The sequence below is a fragment of the Pan paniscus genome, chromosome 1 (assembly GCF_029289425.2).
Source record: "Pan paniscus chromosome 1, NHGRI_mPanPan1-v2.0_pri, whole genome shotgun sequence".
NCBI lineage: Eukaryota > Metazoa > Chordata > Mammalia > Primates > Hominidae > Pan > Pan paniscus.
In genome coordinates this window covers 194715856-194731500 of record NC_073249.2, presented here as the reverse complement: position 1 = coordinate 194731500, position 15645 = coordinate 194715856, and the positions used below count along the sequence as shown (strand labels likewise).

Below are 15645 nucleotides of genomic sequence, written 5' to 3'. Positions count from 1 at the left end.
GCTTCACTCTTCTCTTACCTGCTCACTCATCCACTGGGTCATTACGTCACCTACTCTTTCAGCAGACATTTACTTCCACCCAATCCATACCAGGCCTGTGGATGTGCCAGGCAAAAGAGCTTGGACTTTGACTTAGGCCCAGCGGAGATAGAGGATTTTTAGCAGTGGAGGGACCCATGCCAAGGTGTGCTTTAGAGTCATCAGCCTGGTGCCAGGATGTGGTGCTGTGCTAGTTGATGCTGAACCCTGGCCAGGGAAGGATGAGATGGGCAAAAGAGACCTAGCTGCAAGAAGGCACTGCACCCAGAGCAGACACAAGTCACACTGCTCAGGGGCCCTTTTCCAAAGTACTTTTCACCCCATTATACTAATTTTCCTGCCTGTATTTCCCCATTAGACTGGAAGCTCCTCAAGGCCAGGATCACCTCGGAAGCACATCTGAGTCTTGGGTCCAGGACAAGGCTTGGCAGAGAGGAGGCCCCTAGGACAGGTTTGCAGAGGTAGGCCCACCAAGGAGCAGAGATGCAAGCAAGGCCATAGAAGCTAAGCCTCCTGGTGTTGGCCATGCATGTCAGTCAGGGTCCCTTTCAGGCTCTGTCCTGGAGGTCCAGAAGAGTGACTGGGCATTGCTGATTGGGCCAAAAGGAGGCTTGGCTTAGCCTTGGGCTCTGAGGGGTGGGAGGAATAGAAAGATAGAACATAGCTGAACATGAGGATATACCTGTCCATGGCTCACCGTGGTCCTTCGCGTGGCTTCCCAGATGATGAGCTGGGTCCTGCCAGATGTTTCTGCCTCATCTTTTACCATGCCCCAACCCATCCTCTGCTCTTCAGCAAAGCAAAGCAAATCTCCTCAGGTCCTCATATGCTTTATGCACTTGTGCCTTCAGGATTTTGCATGTGATGTGTCTTTTGCTTGGGATGGTCTTTCCATTCTTTCTATCCTGATTAACTCCTATTCATCCTTTAGCACTTTGCTTCCTCCAGGAACACTTTCCTGACCATCCAGAATGGGTTCAGTGCCCCTCCCCTATAAGGGGCCCCTCCTTTCAGTGGCCCATAATACCATAATCATTGCATTTAATGCTTTCTACTGTGTTTGCTTAGTTACCTGCCTGTCATTTCAGGACTGAAAGTTCACAAAGGTCAGGGCCCTTGCCTGTCTAGCACTCAGTTGTCTCCTCAGGCCTTTTTGTTTGTTTGTTTGTTTGAGATGGAGTCACGCTCTGTTGCCCAGGCTGGAATGCAGTGGCACAATCTTGGCTCATTGCAATCTCCACCTCCTGGATTCAAGCAATTCTCCTGCCTCGGCCTCCCAAGTAGCTGGGATTACAGGTGTGCACCACCACACCTGGCTAATTTTTACGTTTTTAGTCGAGATGGGGTTTCACCATGTTAGCGAGGCTGGTCTCAAACTCCTGACCCCAGGTGATTCACTCGTCCTGGCCTCCCAAAGTGCTGGGGTTACAGGCGTGAGCCACTACACTTGGCCTAGGCCTTTCTTTTTAAGGTAAAATTTCCATACAGTGAAATGTGCAATCCTTTTTTTTTTGAGACAAGGTCTCACTCTGTCTCCCAGGCTGGAGTGCAGTGGTGCAATCACAGCTCATTACAGCCACAACCTCCTGGGCTCAGGTGATCCTCCCACCTCAGCTCCCAAGTCGCTGGGATTACAGGCGCATGCCACCACATCCAGCTAATTTTTGTATTTTTTTGTAGAGACAAGGTTTTGCCATGTTGCCCAGGCTGGTCTAGAGCTCATGGGCTCGAGCGATCCACCCACCTCGACCTCCCAGAGTGCTGGAATCACAGGCATGAGCCACTGCACTTGGCCTACAAATCTTAAAGGGTACAATTCTTTCAGTTTTGATAAAGGTATATATACTCATGTAACCCACCCCTCATTCAAGATATAGAACATTTCCAGCCCTTCAGAAAATGTCCTCATGGCCCTTCCCAGTGATCCTTCCCCCAAGACAAACTACCTGTTTTCTTTCACGAGAGGTTAGTTTTGCCTGTTGTAGAACTTAATATAAATGAAATCGTGTCCAACTTCTTTTTTCTTTTTTTTTTCTTTTTTTTTTGGCTACAGAGTGTCACTCTGTCACCCAGGCTGGAGTGCAGTGGCGCGATCTTGGCTCAGTGCAATTTCCGCCTCCCAGGTTCAAGCAGTTCTCCTGCCTCAGCCTCCAGAGTAGCTGGGATTACAGGCGTGCGCCACCATGCCCAACTAATTTTTTGTATTTTTAGTAGAGATGGGGTTTCACCATGCTGGCCAGGCTGGTCACGAACTCCCAACCTCGTGATCCGCCTGCCTCGGCCTCCCAAAGTGGAACTGGGATTATAGGCGTGAGCTGTTGCACCCGGCCCCAACTTCTTTTTTTTGTTTGTTTGTTTTTGAGATGGAGTCTCGCTCTGTCGCCCAGGCTGGAGCGCAGTGGTGCGATCTCGGCTCACTGCAAGCTCCGCCTCCCAGGTTCACACCATTCTCCTGCGTCAGCCTTCTGAGTAGCTGGGACTACAGATGCCCGCCACCGCACCTGGCTAATTTTTTGTATTTTTAGTAGAGACAGGGTTTCACCGTGGTCTCAATCTCCTGACCTCATGATCCATCCGCCTCGGCCTCTCAAAGTGCTGAGATTACAGGCGTGAGCCACCGTGCCTGGCCCCCAACTTCTTTTATTCAGCATATTGTCTGTGAGGTTCATTCATGTTGTGAGTCGCACAATAACTTTTCTTTTTTGTTTTTTGAGATGGGGTTTCGCTCTTGTTGCCCAGGTTGGAGTGCAGTGCTGCAATCTTGGCTCACTGCAACCTCCACCTTCCAGGTTCAAGCGATTCTCCTGCCTCAGCTTCCCGAGTAGCTGGGATTACAGGCCTGTGTCACCATGCCCCGCTAATTTTTTTTTTTGTATTTTTAGTAGAGACGGGGTTTCACCATGTTGGCCAGGCTGGTCTCGAACTCCTGACCTCAGGTGATCTGCCCACCCTCGGCCTCCCCAAAGTGCTGGAATTACAAGTGTGAGCCACTGTGCCCAGCCAACTGTTTTTTTTTAAATGAGTGAGTCAGCAAGGCAAGAGCATTGGGTTGAGAAGGGGGCTGCTTACAGGCTGTGACTTGCAGTCCTCTGGTCCAGGCCCTTGGGATTCCTGGGAGATCTCACAGGACATTATAAGAAAGCTCACTGGGCCAGGTGCAGTGGCTCACGCCCGTAATCCCAGCACTTTGGGAGGCCAAGGCGGGCGGATCACGAGGTCAGGAGATCGAGGCCATCCTGGCTAACACGGTGAAACCCCGTCTCTTCTAAAAATACAAAAAAATTAGCCGGGCGCAGTGGCGGGCGCCTGTAGTCCCAGCTACTCAGGAGGCTGAAGCAGGAGTATGGCGTGAACCTAGGAGGCGGAGCTTGCAGTGAGCTAAGATAGAGATAGCGCCACTGCAGTCTGGCCTGGGCGAAAGAGCGAGACTCTGTCTCAAAAAAAAAAAGAAAGCTCACCGGTCCTACCATTTCATTCACATGCTCACTAGGGCCTCTCTGTGCCAGGCCTTGCGGCATGCTCTGAGGACACAGGGATGGATTAGATCCTCCCGCTCAAGGGCTCTCAGCCTAGTGAGGTATACAGATGGGAAATAAATAGATGACCAGCATTGGGGAATGTGGACTAGTAGCAGGAGATGCAGGGAACAGTTAAAGGATGCCAAATGGGCCAGGCACGGTGGCTTATTGCCTGTAATCCTGGCACTTTGGGAGGCCAAGGCAGGCGGATCACGTGAGGTCAGCAGTTTGAGACCAGCCTGGGCAACATGGCGAAACCCTGTCTCTACAAAAAATACAGAAAAATTAGCCGGGCGTGGTGGCAGGTGCCTATAGTTCTGAGGCAGGAGAATCACTTGAACCCAGGAGGCGGAGGTTGCAGTGAGCCGAGCGCCACTGCACTCCAGCCTGGGCGGCAGAGTGAGACTCTGTCTCAAAAAAAAAAACACTCATAGGTTGGAATTGAACAATGAGAACACTTGGACACAAGGTGGGGAACATCATACACCAGGACCTGTGGTGGGGTGGGGTGGGGGAGGGATAACATTAAGAGAAATACCTAATGTAAATGACGAGTTAATGGGCGCAGCACACCAATGTGGCACATGTATACATATGTAACAAACCTGCATGTTGTACACATGTACCCTAGAACTTAAAGTTTTTTTAAAAAAAAAAGGATGTCAAACTCTAGGGAGTTTGAGAAAGGCTTTGTGGAGGAACCTGGGTTTTGAAAGATGATGAAGAGCTTACCAGAAGGATTAGGCTTTGGGAAGGGCAATCCAATTGGAGGGAGCAGCTTAGGGAGAGACGTGAAGCAGTACAGAGTGCTGGAGGAACGAGAAACAGCATGAGCTGTGTGGTGAGGGTTGTGGGAAGCCACACAAGACCTCAGAGGCCATGTCAAATCCTTGGGGCCTTGACCCCAAGGGCACTAGGAAGCCTTCAAAAGGTTTTAAGCAGGACCAGGCGCTGTGGCTGACGCCTGTAATCCCAGCACTTTGAGAGACCGAGGTGGACAGATCACCTGACGTCAAGAATTCGAGACTAGCCTGGCCAACATGGTGAAACTCCATCTCTACTAAAAATACAAAAATTAGCTGGGCATGGTGGCAGATGCCTGTAATCCCAGCTACTCTTCAGGCTGAGGCAGGAGAATTGCTTGAACCTGGGAGGCGGAGGTTGCAGTAAGCCAAGATTGTGCCACTGCACTCCAGTCTGGGCGACAAGATCGAAACTCATTCTCAAAAAAAAAAGCCCACAAAGAGTTTTAAGCAGAGGGTGGTCAGGCTGAGCTTAGTATTTTACAAAGACCACTCAGACAACTGTGTGGTGGACCACTTGGAGGCAAGAGGTGAGACCAGATGAAGCAAAGGGACCCAGAGAGGAAGAAGGGTTCTCTCAACAGTCTCTTAGTAATTAATGTCAGCCCTAGACCACCTAACTCACAGTACAGTGAATTCCTCATGATTCTTACCCCATTTTACAGAGGAGGCAATTGAAACCCAGAAAAGGAAAGTCAGCGTGTCTAAGTGATAGAAATGGGAGTAGAGCCCTGGTGATTCCCTCCTGCCCATTCTTCTGGTATCCCTTTTGTGGGTGAGCTGGGGATAAGGGGCACCATTGAACTGTGCCCCCAGGTGGACTGAAGAATGCATGTGGCCGCAGGGCGTGCTGGTGAAGCACAGCAAGAACGTCTACAAAGCCGTAGGCCACTACAACGTGGCTATCCCCTCTGACGTCTCCCACTTCCGCTTCCATGTGAGTCTCCTCCCCGGGGAAGGAGGGTTGGGGCCTGAGTGGGTGGGAGGATCTGCAGGGCAGGAATGTGATGTCATTGCAAGAGAAAGCTATTTTCAGTATTTCCCCAATCCAAAGGAAGACAGTGCACACATGTAGCACAAGGACAGCCATATAAATTGTCACTTAATAACTGCAGCTCGGCTGGGCATGGTGGCTCATGCCTGTAATCCCAGCACTTTGGGAGACCAAGGCAGACAGATCACCTGAGGTCAGGAGTTCAAGACCAGACCAGCCTGGTCAACATGGTGAAACCTCGTCTCCACTAAAAATGCAAAAATTAGCCAGGTATGGTGGCGGGCGCCTGTAATCCCAGCTACTCGGGAGGCTGAGGAGGGAGAACCACTTGAACTCAGGAGACGGAGGTTGCAGTGAGCCGAGATCACGCCACTGCACTCCAGCCTGGGCAACAGAGCCAGACTCATTCTCAAAAAAAAATAAATAAATAACTGCAGCTCATTTGGTTGTAGATCTTTGAGAACATTGGACAGAGGGAGAGAAGATGATACAGTAAAAGAAGGGGCTCTTGGCAGTGAAAGACAATACTGTCTTCATTTGTTACTGTGTGCCAGGCATGTCGTTAAGCACTCTCCATGTACCTTCCTACTCAGCCTTACCCTGAACCTTGTACATGAAAGATATGCTAGGGTTATCTCTGTTTTTAGATACTGAAATCAGCTAAGAGAGTTTAACTTGTTAAAGGGTGCCTTCTTGGGAAACTTGAGAACTAATGGTAATGACTCATGACTTAGCTATGGAAAGGGCTGCTCAAAATTATCTAAACTAGTGATCTCTATTTTTTTTTAAATTTCACTATGAAATCCCCTCCCCCCTTTTTTTAAAAAAAAACAATCAGAGGCCAAAATCCAATATATGGGACATCCTGGCACTGCTCTGTTTGGAGGAGTTAGAACCCCCTTCACTTCCTGCTCACCCCCGCTGTAACTCCTAAAGGATCCCCTTGAAACCTGGGGCTCTAAGGAACACAGCATGAGAAATCACTGACCTAGACTGATGTCTTCATTTCACAGTTGAGACATCTAAGCCCCAGAGAGGAAAGGGACTTGACCAAAGTATTGCAGCCTGTTAGGTGCAGAGCTGAGCCTGACATCCTGGTCTCTTGGCCTCCCATTTCCTACCACTTCTCCTGTCCTGTAAGCAGCTCTTGAGATTTAGGTACCTTGGCCCCTGTGGAATCGAAATCCCTAGACACTGTGCACTCTTTTGAACTCATCAGAGATTTTTTTTAGTCCCTACTTTCTACCTTGCTGTTGAGAGTGAGCTGTTGCCATGTCCCTTGGCAGCTTCCAGCCTAGCTAGGGATGTACCTATGAAGTAGTAGGTAATTCAGGCTGTAGAGTCTGTAATAACTTTCCATGCCTATGTCATAGGATTCTAATTTGTTCAGGCCCAACAATACCCAGGAGATGACATTAAAAGGTGTTGATTTTATTGAGGGTCAGTGGATGAGGGAGAAAAAGTTTTCAAAAATTAAAAAAAATTTTTTTAAAGGTGTTGACTTTAGACCACAAAAAGAGTTTGAGAGAGCAAGCAGAACCTGTCAAGAAAGACTTCCTAGGGGAGGTAGAAGTTGAACAGGATCTTAGATGGCTTGCAGCAGAAGCAGCAGTCCTATCAGGAGGAATACCACAAGCAAAGGCAGATGAGGTGGCAAAGTCCACATCCAACCCCAGAAAGTCTTCTTCCCCACCCATGTCTGCATGGGGCCCCAGGAGCCTGTCCCCTTCACTGGCCCACCCAGAACCCCCATCCAGGAGGAAGGTTTCTGGAGCACACCTTTTAGCCATGCCCACCCGCTTCCGGGCAGTTCTTTTTCAGCAAACCCCTGCGGATCCTCAACATCCTCCTGCTGCTGGAGGGCGCTGTCATTGTCTATCAGCTGTACTCCCTAATGTCCTCTGAAAAGTGGCACCAGACCATCTCGCTGGCCCTCATCCTCTTCAGCAACTACTATGCCTTCTTCAAGCTGCTCCGGGACCGCTTGGTATTGGGCAAGGCCTACTCATACTCTGCTAGCCCCCAGAGAGACCTGGACCACCGTTTCTCCTGAGCCCTGGGGTCACCTCAGGGACAGCGTCCAGGCTTCAGCCAAGGGCTCCCTGGCAAGGGGCTGTTGGGTAGGAGTGGTGGGGGGGGGGACAAAAGACAAAAAAATCCACCAGAGCTTTGTATTTTTGTTACGTACTGTTTCTTTGATAATTGATGTGATAAGGAAAAAAGTCCTATTTTTATACTCCCAACAAGCCTGTGTCCTGTGGTTCTTTCCCTTCGTGTGTGTGAGACCTATTACAGAGGTGTGGGATTCTGGTTTAGGAAGCCCCAGCATGTGGCTTCTGAAGCCTCTGTGGGTACTGCCTTCTTCAGTAGAGGAGATGAGAAGGCACTGGAGGCCACGGGAGCAGTGATAGCTACTGCGAACTGAATGCTCACTGTGTGCCAGATGCTGCTGCTCTGTGTGTATTTCAGGTCTTGCCTTAATCTAACTTTTATGACAACCCTAGGAGGAAAGTGCTATCACTCCAATGGATGAAGAACTGGAGCTCAGAGAGTTATAGTGACTTGCCCGTAGTAACACAGCTAGGAAGTGGTAGAGCTGGACATAAAACCTCTGAAAGGCCGGGCACAGTGGCTCAAGCCTGTAATCCCAGCACTTTGGGAGGCCGAGGTGGGCAGATCACTGAAAGCCAGGAGTTCGAGACCAGCCTGGCCAAGATGGCAAAACCCCATCTCTACTAAAAATACAAAAATTAGCCAGGTGTGGTGGCGCATGTCGGTGGTCCCAGCTACTTGGAAGGCTGAGCCACGAGAATCGCTTGAACCTGGAGGCAGGGGTTGCAGTGAGCTGAGATCGCGCCATCGCACTCCAGCCCGGGTGACAGAGCAAGATGCTGTCTCAAAAAAAATAAAATAAGGCCGGGCGCCATGGCTCACACCTGTAATCCCAACACTTTGGGAGGCCGAGGCAGGTGGATCACCTGAGGTCAGGAGTTTGAGACCAGTCTGACGAACATGGAGAAACCCTGTCTACTAAAAATACAAAATTAGCCAGCCATGGCGGGTGGCGCATGCCTATAATCCCAGCTACTCGGGAGGCTGAGGCAGGAGAATTGCTTGAACCCAGGAGGCAGAGGTTGCAGTGAGCCAAGATCCCGCCACTGCAATCTTGCAGTGCCAAGACTGAGCCAAGATCCAGCCTGGGCAACAAGAGCAGAACTCTGTCTCAAAAATAAAAATAAAAAACCTCTGAAAGATGACACTACTATCCTGGCAGAATGTGATTTCTTGATTATCTCAGCATGCAGTCACTGGGACCCTCCTTGCTGGGTATTATGGTAGATGGTGAGGATGCCAAGACACTGGAACAAGCAAGTAATACTACACTGGGATGAGCCCAACAGTTACAAGGTACAACAGAGCAGAGGGGAGAGAATGCTTAATGTTCTCTGGGCTTTTTGGAGGAGGGGATAGTCTGAATTGTATTAGCCACTTCCTAGGTGAACAAGAGAGGAAAAGGGTGTTTCAGTTAGAGAAGCAGGCAAATGTAATAGTGCACATGCAGTAGCACATAGATTTGGAACATCCTGGTGTGTTTCGGGGAAGGTAAACAGAATGTGGATCTTAGAGCAGGAATGATTTTTTTAAAAAGTGGAGTGGGAAAGGTCAACAGAGGCTGGATCAGGGAGGACCAATAGTCCTAGGCTAGCAAAGGTGTATGAGCAGGGTCACGTGCTAGAGTAGAAACAGCTGCTTGTAGGTCACTGCCTCCTATGGGCATAGGATGGAGGGTTCAGGCTGAAAGGAGAGGAAACATGGACACTCAGCCATTCTCATCTATTCAGCCCACATTCCCTGAGCCCTTCTTCGCCGTAAGGTATGCAGACGAGCTCACAATGCTATATGGGAGACACACACCTCAACAAATATTTTTGGTGCCTCTACTAAGGCAGACACCGTGCTGAACACTGTGATGGTTACAAAGATAAGGAAGATACTGTTCCTTCCATAGACAAGGAGAGAGAGACACACATTGTGAGCAAATTTGGGTGTGAAATGCTAAGGAAAATTAGTGTCCATTTCTTCCTGTAGTAGCAGAGAGGACAGGTGCCCTATCTGGAAAGACAGGCTTCCCCAAAGAGCTGATAGCTGAGTTCAGTCTTGAAAGTGAGTAGTTCTCAGAGTCAGGTGCGGTGGCTAACGCCTGTAATCCCAGCACTTTGGGAGGCTGGGGCGGGTGGATCACCTGAGGTCAGGAGTTCAACACCAGCCTGGCCAACATGGCAAAATCCCGTCTCTACTAAAAATACAAAAATTAGGCTGGGTGCCATGGCTCATGCTTGTAATCCCAGCACTTTGGGAGGCCGAGGCGGGTGGATCACGAGGTCAGGAGTTCGAGACCAGCTTGGCCAACACAGTGAAACCCTGTCTCTACTAAAAATACAAAAATTAGCTGGGTGTGGTGGCAGGCACCTGTAATCCCAGCTACTCGGGAGACTGAGGCAGGAGAATCGCTTGAACCCAGGAGGCAGAGGTTGCAGTGAGCCGAGATCACGCCCCTTTACTCCAGCCTGGGCGACAGAGCTAGACTCTGTCTCAAAAAAAAAAAAAAACACAAAACCAAAACAACAAAAAAAACCCAACAACAAAAAATTAGCCGGGTGTGGTGGCGCATGCCTGTAATCCCAGCTAGTCAGGAGGCTAAGGCAGGAGAGTTGCTTGAACCCGGGAGGTGAAGTTTGCAGTGAGCCAAGATCATGCCATTGCACTCCAGCCTGGACAACAAGAGCAAAACTCCGTCTCAAAAAAAAAAAAAAAAAAAAAAGTGAGTAGTTCTCATGGTTAAGTGGGGAAGGGAGGGCACTGCATTCTAAGCAGAGGGAACAGCATATGCAAAGGCACATGAGAAGACAGGCGCATATTTGAAGAAAAGTGGTTCTCCAAATATGGTTGGAGCCTGCATTGCCTGGTGGGGAGTGTCCCAAGAAGCAGGTAAGGACCAGTCTGTGCCAGATTAAAATGTCTGGGCATTACCTAAGGGCAGGCAGTAGGAAGTTGCTAAGCAGAAGAGTTACACTGTAAGGTTTCTGCTTTTTTTCTTTTTCTTTTTCTTTCTTTTTTTTTTTTTTAATGAGACAGGTTTCTCTGTGTTGCCCAGGCTGGTCTTGAACTCCTGGGCTCAAGCAATTCTCCCACCTCAGCCTTCCCAGTAGCTGAGATTACAGGTCTCTGCTTTTCAGGAGATAGTGGGTGGGAGCTGGAGAGTCTGGAGGCAGGAGGCCAGAGAGGAGGCAGGCAAAATAGAACAGGGCAAAGTGATGAGGTCTCACCTTAAGCAGGGGCAGTAGGAAGGGAAATAAAGTGCGCCCCTTCCTGACCTTCATCCTAGAGTTTTCCTTTTGATTTCTTTGCCTCAAGAAAATGGGCCAGGTGCACAATTAAAGTTGGCAATTTGTTGTGACAGGCCCTTGTTCTGCTTCCAGAAGATAGATCCCTCTGTGTCTTGAAGATATAGCCTGGCTCTGTGTGTCGAGGTGGGGGACAGGAGGGCTGGCATGTCATGGAAAAAGAAAGGCCTGATATGTACTAGCCATACGTCCCGTGATTGAAAAGGCATATGAACAATAAAAGCTTCAATTTCCTCATCTCTAAAAGGGGAGATCATGTCCCTTGCTCTGTGTAACTCAATTTTTTGTTCATTCCTTTGTTTATTCATTCAATAGTTATTTATGGAGCACACACAATGTGCCAGATTCTGTGCTAGGTGCTGGAGATATGGTGGTAAACAATATAGAACCCACCCCTGCCTTCAAGGAGCTTGCTGTGAGGATAAATGAAATGATTATGAAATCACTCTGTTAACTATACTGCATGGGTCTCATTGTTTTTCTTTTTTTTTTTTAAGAGACGGGGGATCTTGCTATGTTGCCCAGGCTGGTCTCGAACTCTTGGGCTCAAGCAATCTGCCCGCCTCAGCCTCCTAAAATGCTGGGATTACAGGAATGAGCCACCATGTCCAGCCCATTTCTTTCTCTCTCTCTCTCTTTTTTTTTTTCTTTCAGAGACAGGGTCTCACTCTATCACCCAACCTGGAGTATAGTGACACAGTCATGGCACTGCAGCCTTGACCTCCCGGACTCAAGTGATCCTCTTGCCTCAGCCACCCAAGTACAAGTGCTCATTACCATGCCTGGCTAATTTTTTTCTTTTAATTTATTTTTTGTGGAGATGGGGTCTCACTGTGTTGCCCAGTCTGGTCTTGAGCTCCTGGCCTCAAGTGATTCTCTGGCCTCAGCTTCCCAAAGTGTTAGGATTATAGACAAGCGTGAACCACCACACCTAGCCCTATTTTTCTATTTCTCATCTCCCAATAAGATTGCAACCTCAACTAGGGCTACCTACGTAGGCCTAATCAGAAAACCTGAGTTTAGTCTTACTTCTTTGTTTCCTTCTCTCCATAGCCTCATTGAGCAAGGCACTTCCCCTCTCTAGATGATTCGTTGTTCATATTCAGCCCAAGGTCTATGATTGTTGTTTTTGTTTTTAGAGACGGAGTTTTGCTCTTGTCTCCCAGGCTGGAATGCAGTGGCACAATCTCGGCTCACTGCAACCTCTGCCTCCCGGGTTAAAGCAATTCTCCTGCCTCAGCCTCCCAAGTAGATTACAGGCATGCGCCACCACACCCAGCTAATTTTTGTATTTTTAGTAGAGACCATGGGCAGGCTGGTCTCGAACTCCTGATCTCAGGTGATCCGCCCGCCTCGGCCTACCCAAAGTGCTGGGATTACAGGCGTGAGCCACAGCGCCCAGCCGATTGGTTTCAACTATTAGAAGAAGGGATAAACTGGCCCGGCGCGGTGGCTCAAGCCTGTAATCCCAGCACTTTGGGGGCGGGCGGATCACCTGAGGTAAGGAGTTCAAGACCAGCCTAGCCAACATGGTTGAAACACCGTCCCTAGTAAAAATACAAAAATTAGCCAGGCGTGGTGGCAGGCGCCTGTAATCCCAGCTACTCGGGGGGCCGAGGCAGGAGACTCGCTTGAACTCGGGAGGCAGAGTGTGCAGTGAGCCGAGATCGCGCCATCGCACTCCAGCCTGGGGGGACAAGAGCGAGACTGCGTCTCAAAAAAAAAAAAAAAAGGGAGGGATAAGCTTCTGGGAGAAAAAGTTCCGGGTAAAGAAATCTCACTATAAAAAAGAAATAGTAGCAGAAACAGCTGGGAACTCCTAGACACACTTAACTTTCTTAGGTATCCCTTCCAGTCTCCTCCCAACCACTCCTTTCCTATTTCATTTCCACTCCCCACCTTTAGTAGCTGCGGTCTCTTTAAGTGCGCACTTTCGGTGTAATGATAGGCGATTGGGCCAATAAAGCGTTTCGTCCTGGAGTTAACTGGTTTGTCCCTTTTGGGCTGCCGTCCTACAGATCCGCCATATTGTCTACTGAAAGCTGCCGCTGAAGCTGCAGCCGTTGCCTCCGCCGCCAAGAGTGAGCGAGCGGAGCCGCGATGGGTGAGTGAGGAAACCACGCAGTAGGGTTCTTGGGCTCAGGGAGTGTCGGGGCCTGGGATTTGGCGAGAGCCTGTCTCCGGTCTGCGGAAGATGTCTGCATCCCCTCTAGCTAGGTCTGAGGGGAAAAGTCAGGCCGGGAGTGCCCCTCTTGCCAGTTTTGGGCCGAGCTAGGGCCCGTGCTGGAAGCAGTCCTTTGGTGCTGGTTTCGGGGACACCTTGGCACGCCTGGAGCCCCCCACATGGTAGCCTCGGGCAGGAACCCACGTGTTCCTGGGAGGTAGAAAGGGGCCTACCCTCTGTCCTGCGCCCAGACTGGGGCTGGGGGACGGGCTCCCGGCGGCAGGCCTGGGCGGCGCTAAGGTAGCTTTCTCCTGGGTTGTGTTTGGCCAACGCGTGTCTTGACTAGATTCAGTGGCTCCCCTGAACTCAGGGAAGTCCTACCTACGTAGCGAGGTGGAGTCCTCTAGTGAGGGGACGTCAGGCGAGCCAGGACTAGGCCGGTAAGCATGGGCAGCCAGGCCGAGGGCAGCTTGCTCCGCTGAAGGCCGGGAGAACGGAATCAAGGCGGAAATAGTGTGGTTCGGTTGGGCTCAGAGTGGCATCGCTTGTGATGGTAGAACACCAAAGGCCAAGTCCTCTTGGCCATCTTTAGGTTGAGGACTTTAGGTTTCTGGGCTGGCCCTGGTAAGGAGAAAAGGAGCGACCTGTTGATCTTTCTGAGGGGACTCCGGCTGGCAAGGCCTCTGTTCAGAGAGAATACCATGGCGAAGTCTTTGGATTTAGAGACAGAACCAACAGTGGTAATTCCTCTAAAGCAGTAAAAATTGTGAAATTTGCTAAGCTCTTTCTACGTACGGGCATTGTTCTGATTGCTTTACATGTCTTGTTTTACTTAATTTGTACAACCTAAGGAAATAGATGCTACCACTGCCATTTTACAGATGTGGAAGCTGAGCTTTAGAGAGGTAAAGTAACTTACCCAAGGTCACGCAGTGGCTAAGCCAGGGTGAACACTCCCAAGCCTAGTTTGTAACTGCTGTTTGTTGTTGTTGTTGATAGAGTCTTGCTCTGTCGCCCAGGCTGGAGTGCAGTGACGCGATCTCGGCTCACTGCAACCTCCTGCCTCCCGGGTTCAAGCGATTCTCCTGCCTCAGCCTCCCGAGTAGCTGGGATTACAGGCACCCACCACCACGCCCGGCTGATTTTTGTGTGTTTTTGGTAGAGACAGGGTTTCGTCATGTTGGCCAGGCTGGTCTCGAACCCCTGACCTCAAGTGATTCGCCTGCCTCGGCCTCCCAAAGTGCTGGGATTACAGGTGTGAGCCACTGCGTCCAGCCTGTTTTTTTGTTTTTTTGTTTTTTTTTTTAAATGACCTGGCCCTCTAGTGGTTGGGCAGGGAGAAAAGGGGAAAAAAGCTTTTAACCCTAGGCAAAGTTGTAAATGTGTTTGGGTTTTCTGTTTGTTTGTTTATTTTGTTTTGTTTTGTTTTGCTTTTTGTTTTTGCATGTGGGCCCATTTTGAAATCTTTTTTTTTTTTTTTTTTGAGACGGAGTCTGGCTCTGTTGCCCAGGCTGAAGTGCATTGGCGCGATCTCAGCTCACTGCAACTACCACCTTCCCGGGTTCACGCCAGTCTCCTGCCTCAGCCTCCCGAGTACTTGGGACTACAGGTGCCCGCCACCACGCCTGGATAATTTTTTTTGTATTTTTTTGTATTTTTAGTGGAGACGGGGTTTCACCGTGTTAGCCAGGATGGTCTTGATCTCCTGACCTCGTGATCCTCCCGCCTCGCCTTCCAAAGTGCTGAGATTACAAGCGTGAGCCACCATGCCCGGCCACTTTGAAATCCTTTTTCTGAACGAAACTGAAGGAGTCCAGAGTGAATTGATAACTCTAATTATTGTGTGTGGGGCAAGCAAAATGAGAATCTGGAATTGAATTTTTTTTTTTTTTTTTTTTTCTGAGAAGAAATTTCACTCTTGTCTCCCATGCTGGAGTGCAGTGGCCAGATCTCGGCTCACTGCAACCTCTGCCTCCCGGGTTAAAGCAATTTTCCTGCCTCAGCCTCCTGAGTAGCTGGGATTACAGGCATCCGCCACCACACCCAGCTAATTTTTGTATTTTTAATAGAGACAGGGTTTCACCATGTTGGCCAAGCTGGTCTCGAACTCCTGACCTCTGGTGATCTGCCGGTCTTGGCCTCCCAAAGTGCTGGGATTACAGGCATGAGCCACCGCGCCTGGCCTGGAATTGGATTTTTTAAGATCTGAGATTCTAAGGAAGCAGAAATTATTCACTTGAGCTTCAAGGCAATGACTTTAGAATCAGATCTGGTATTGGAAGTCACTTAAATGTCAGACACAACAACACATATGGAAAGCATCTAGCACAGTCCACAATAATGTTTTTCTTCCTTTCTGAGCCTTCCTTTTCTCACCTCTGGAAAGAAGGGGTGGGGCTGTGTTATCAAGATATTTGGGGACTAAATAAGGTAACAGCATTTGGGCTGGGCAAGGTGGCTCAAGCCTATAATCCCATAGGCCGAGGCAGGTGGATCACCTGAGGTCAGGAGGACGACACCAACCTGACCAATAAGGTGAAACCCTGTCTCTACTAAAAATACAAAAATTAGCTGGGTATGGTGGCGTGCTCCTGTAATCCCAGCTACTTGGGAGGCTGAGAAGGGAGAATTGCTTGAACCCGGGAGGCGGAGGTTGCAGTGAGCCGAGATCGTGCCAGCCTGGGCAACAAGCGAGACTCCCTCTCAAAAACAAACAAATAAA

General features: G+C 49.5%; 2 protein-coding genes across 8 annotated transcripts in view; both read left to right on the top strand.

Annotated features, from left to right (window-relative positions):
• The window catches only part of TMEM39B (transmembrane protein 39B), a 30366-nt gene extending 22766 nt beyond the window's left edge, over positions 1 to 7600 (top strand). For 5 of the 6 annotated variants that reach the window (XM_063593251.1, XM_034960130.3, XM_063593253.1 and 2 more), the window contains 2 exons: positions 5177 to 5297; positions 7165 to 7600. In XM_063593251.1, coding sequence (XP_063449321.1) covers positions 5177 to 5297; positions 7165 to 7407 — 364 coding nt within the window. In that variant the 3' untranslated portion in view covers positions 7408 to 7600. Of the gene's footprint in view, positions 1 to 397; positions 501 to 5176; positions 5298 to 7164 lie in introns of those variants that run through there. The other variant, XM_008953493.6, reaches the window with a different exon arrangement.
• A 4638-nt stretch (positions 7601 to 12238) lies between these two features.
• KPNA6 (karyopherin subunit alpha 6) overlaps positions 12239 to 15645 on the top strand; it is a 68829-nt gene continuing 65422 nt past the window's right edge. For both annotated transcript variants that reach the window (XM_008953495.4, XM_008953496.5), the window contains exon 1: positions 12239 to 12863. In XM_008953495.4, coding sequence (XP_008951743.1) covers positions 12860 to 12863 — 4 coding nt within the window. In that variant the 5' untranslated portion in view covers positions 12239 to 12859. The remainder of the gene's footprint in view (positions 12864 to 15645) is intronic.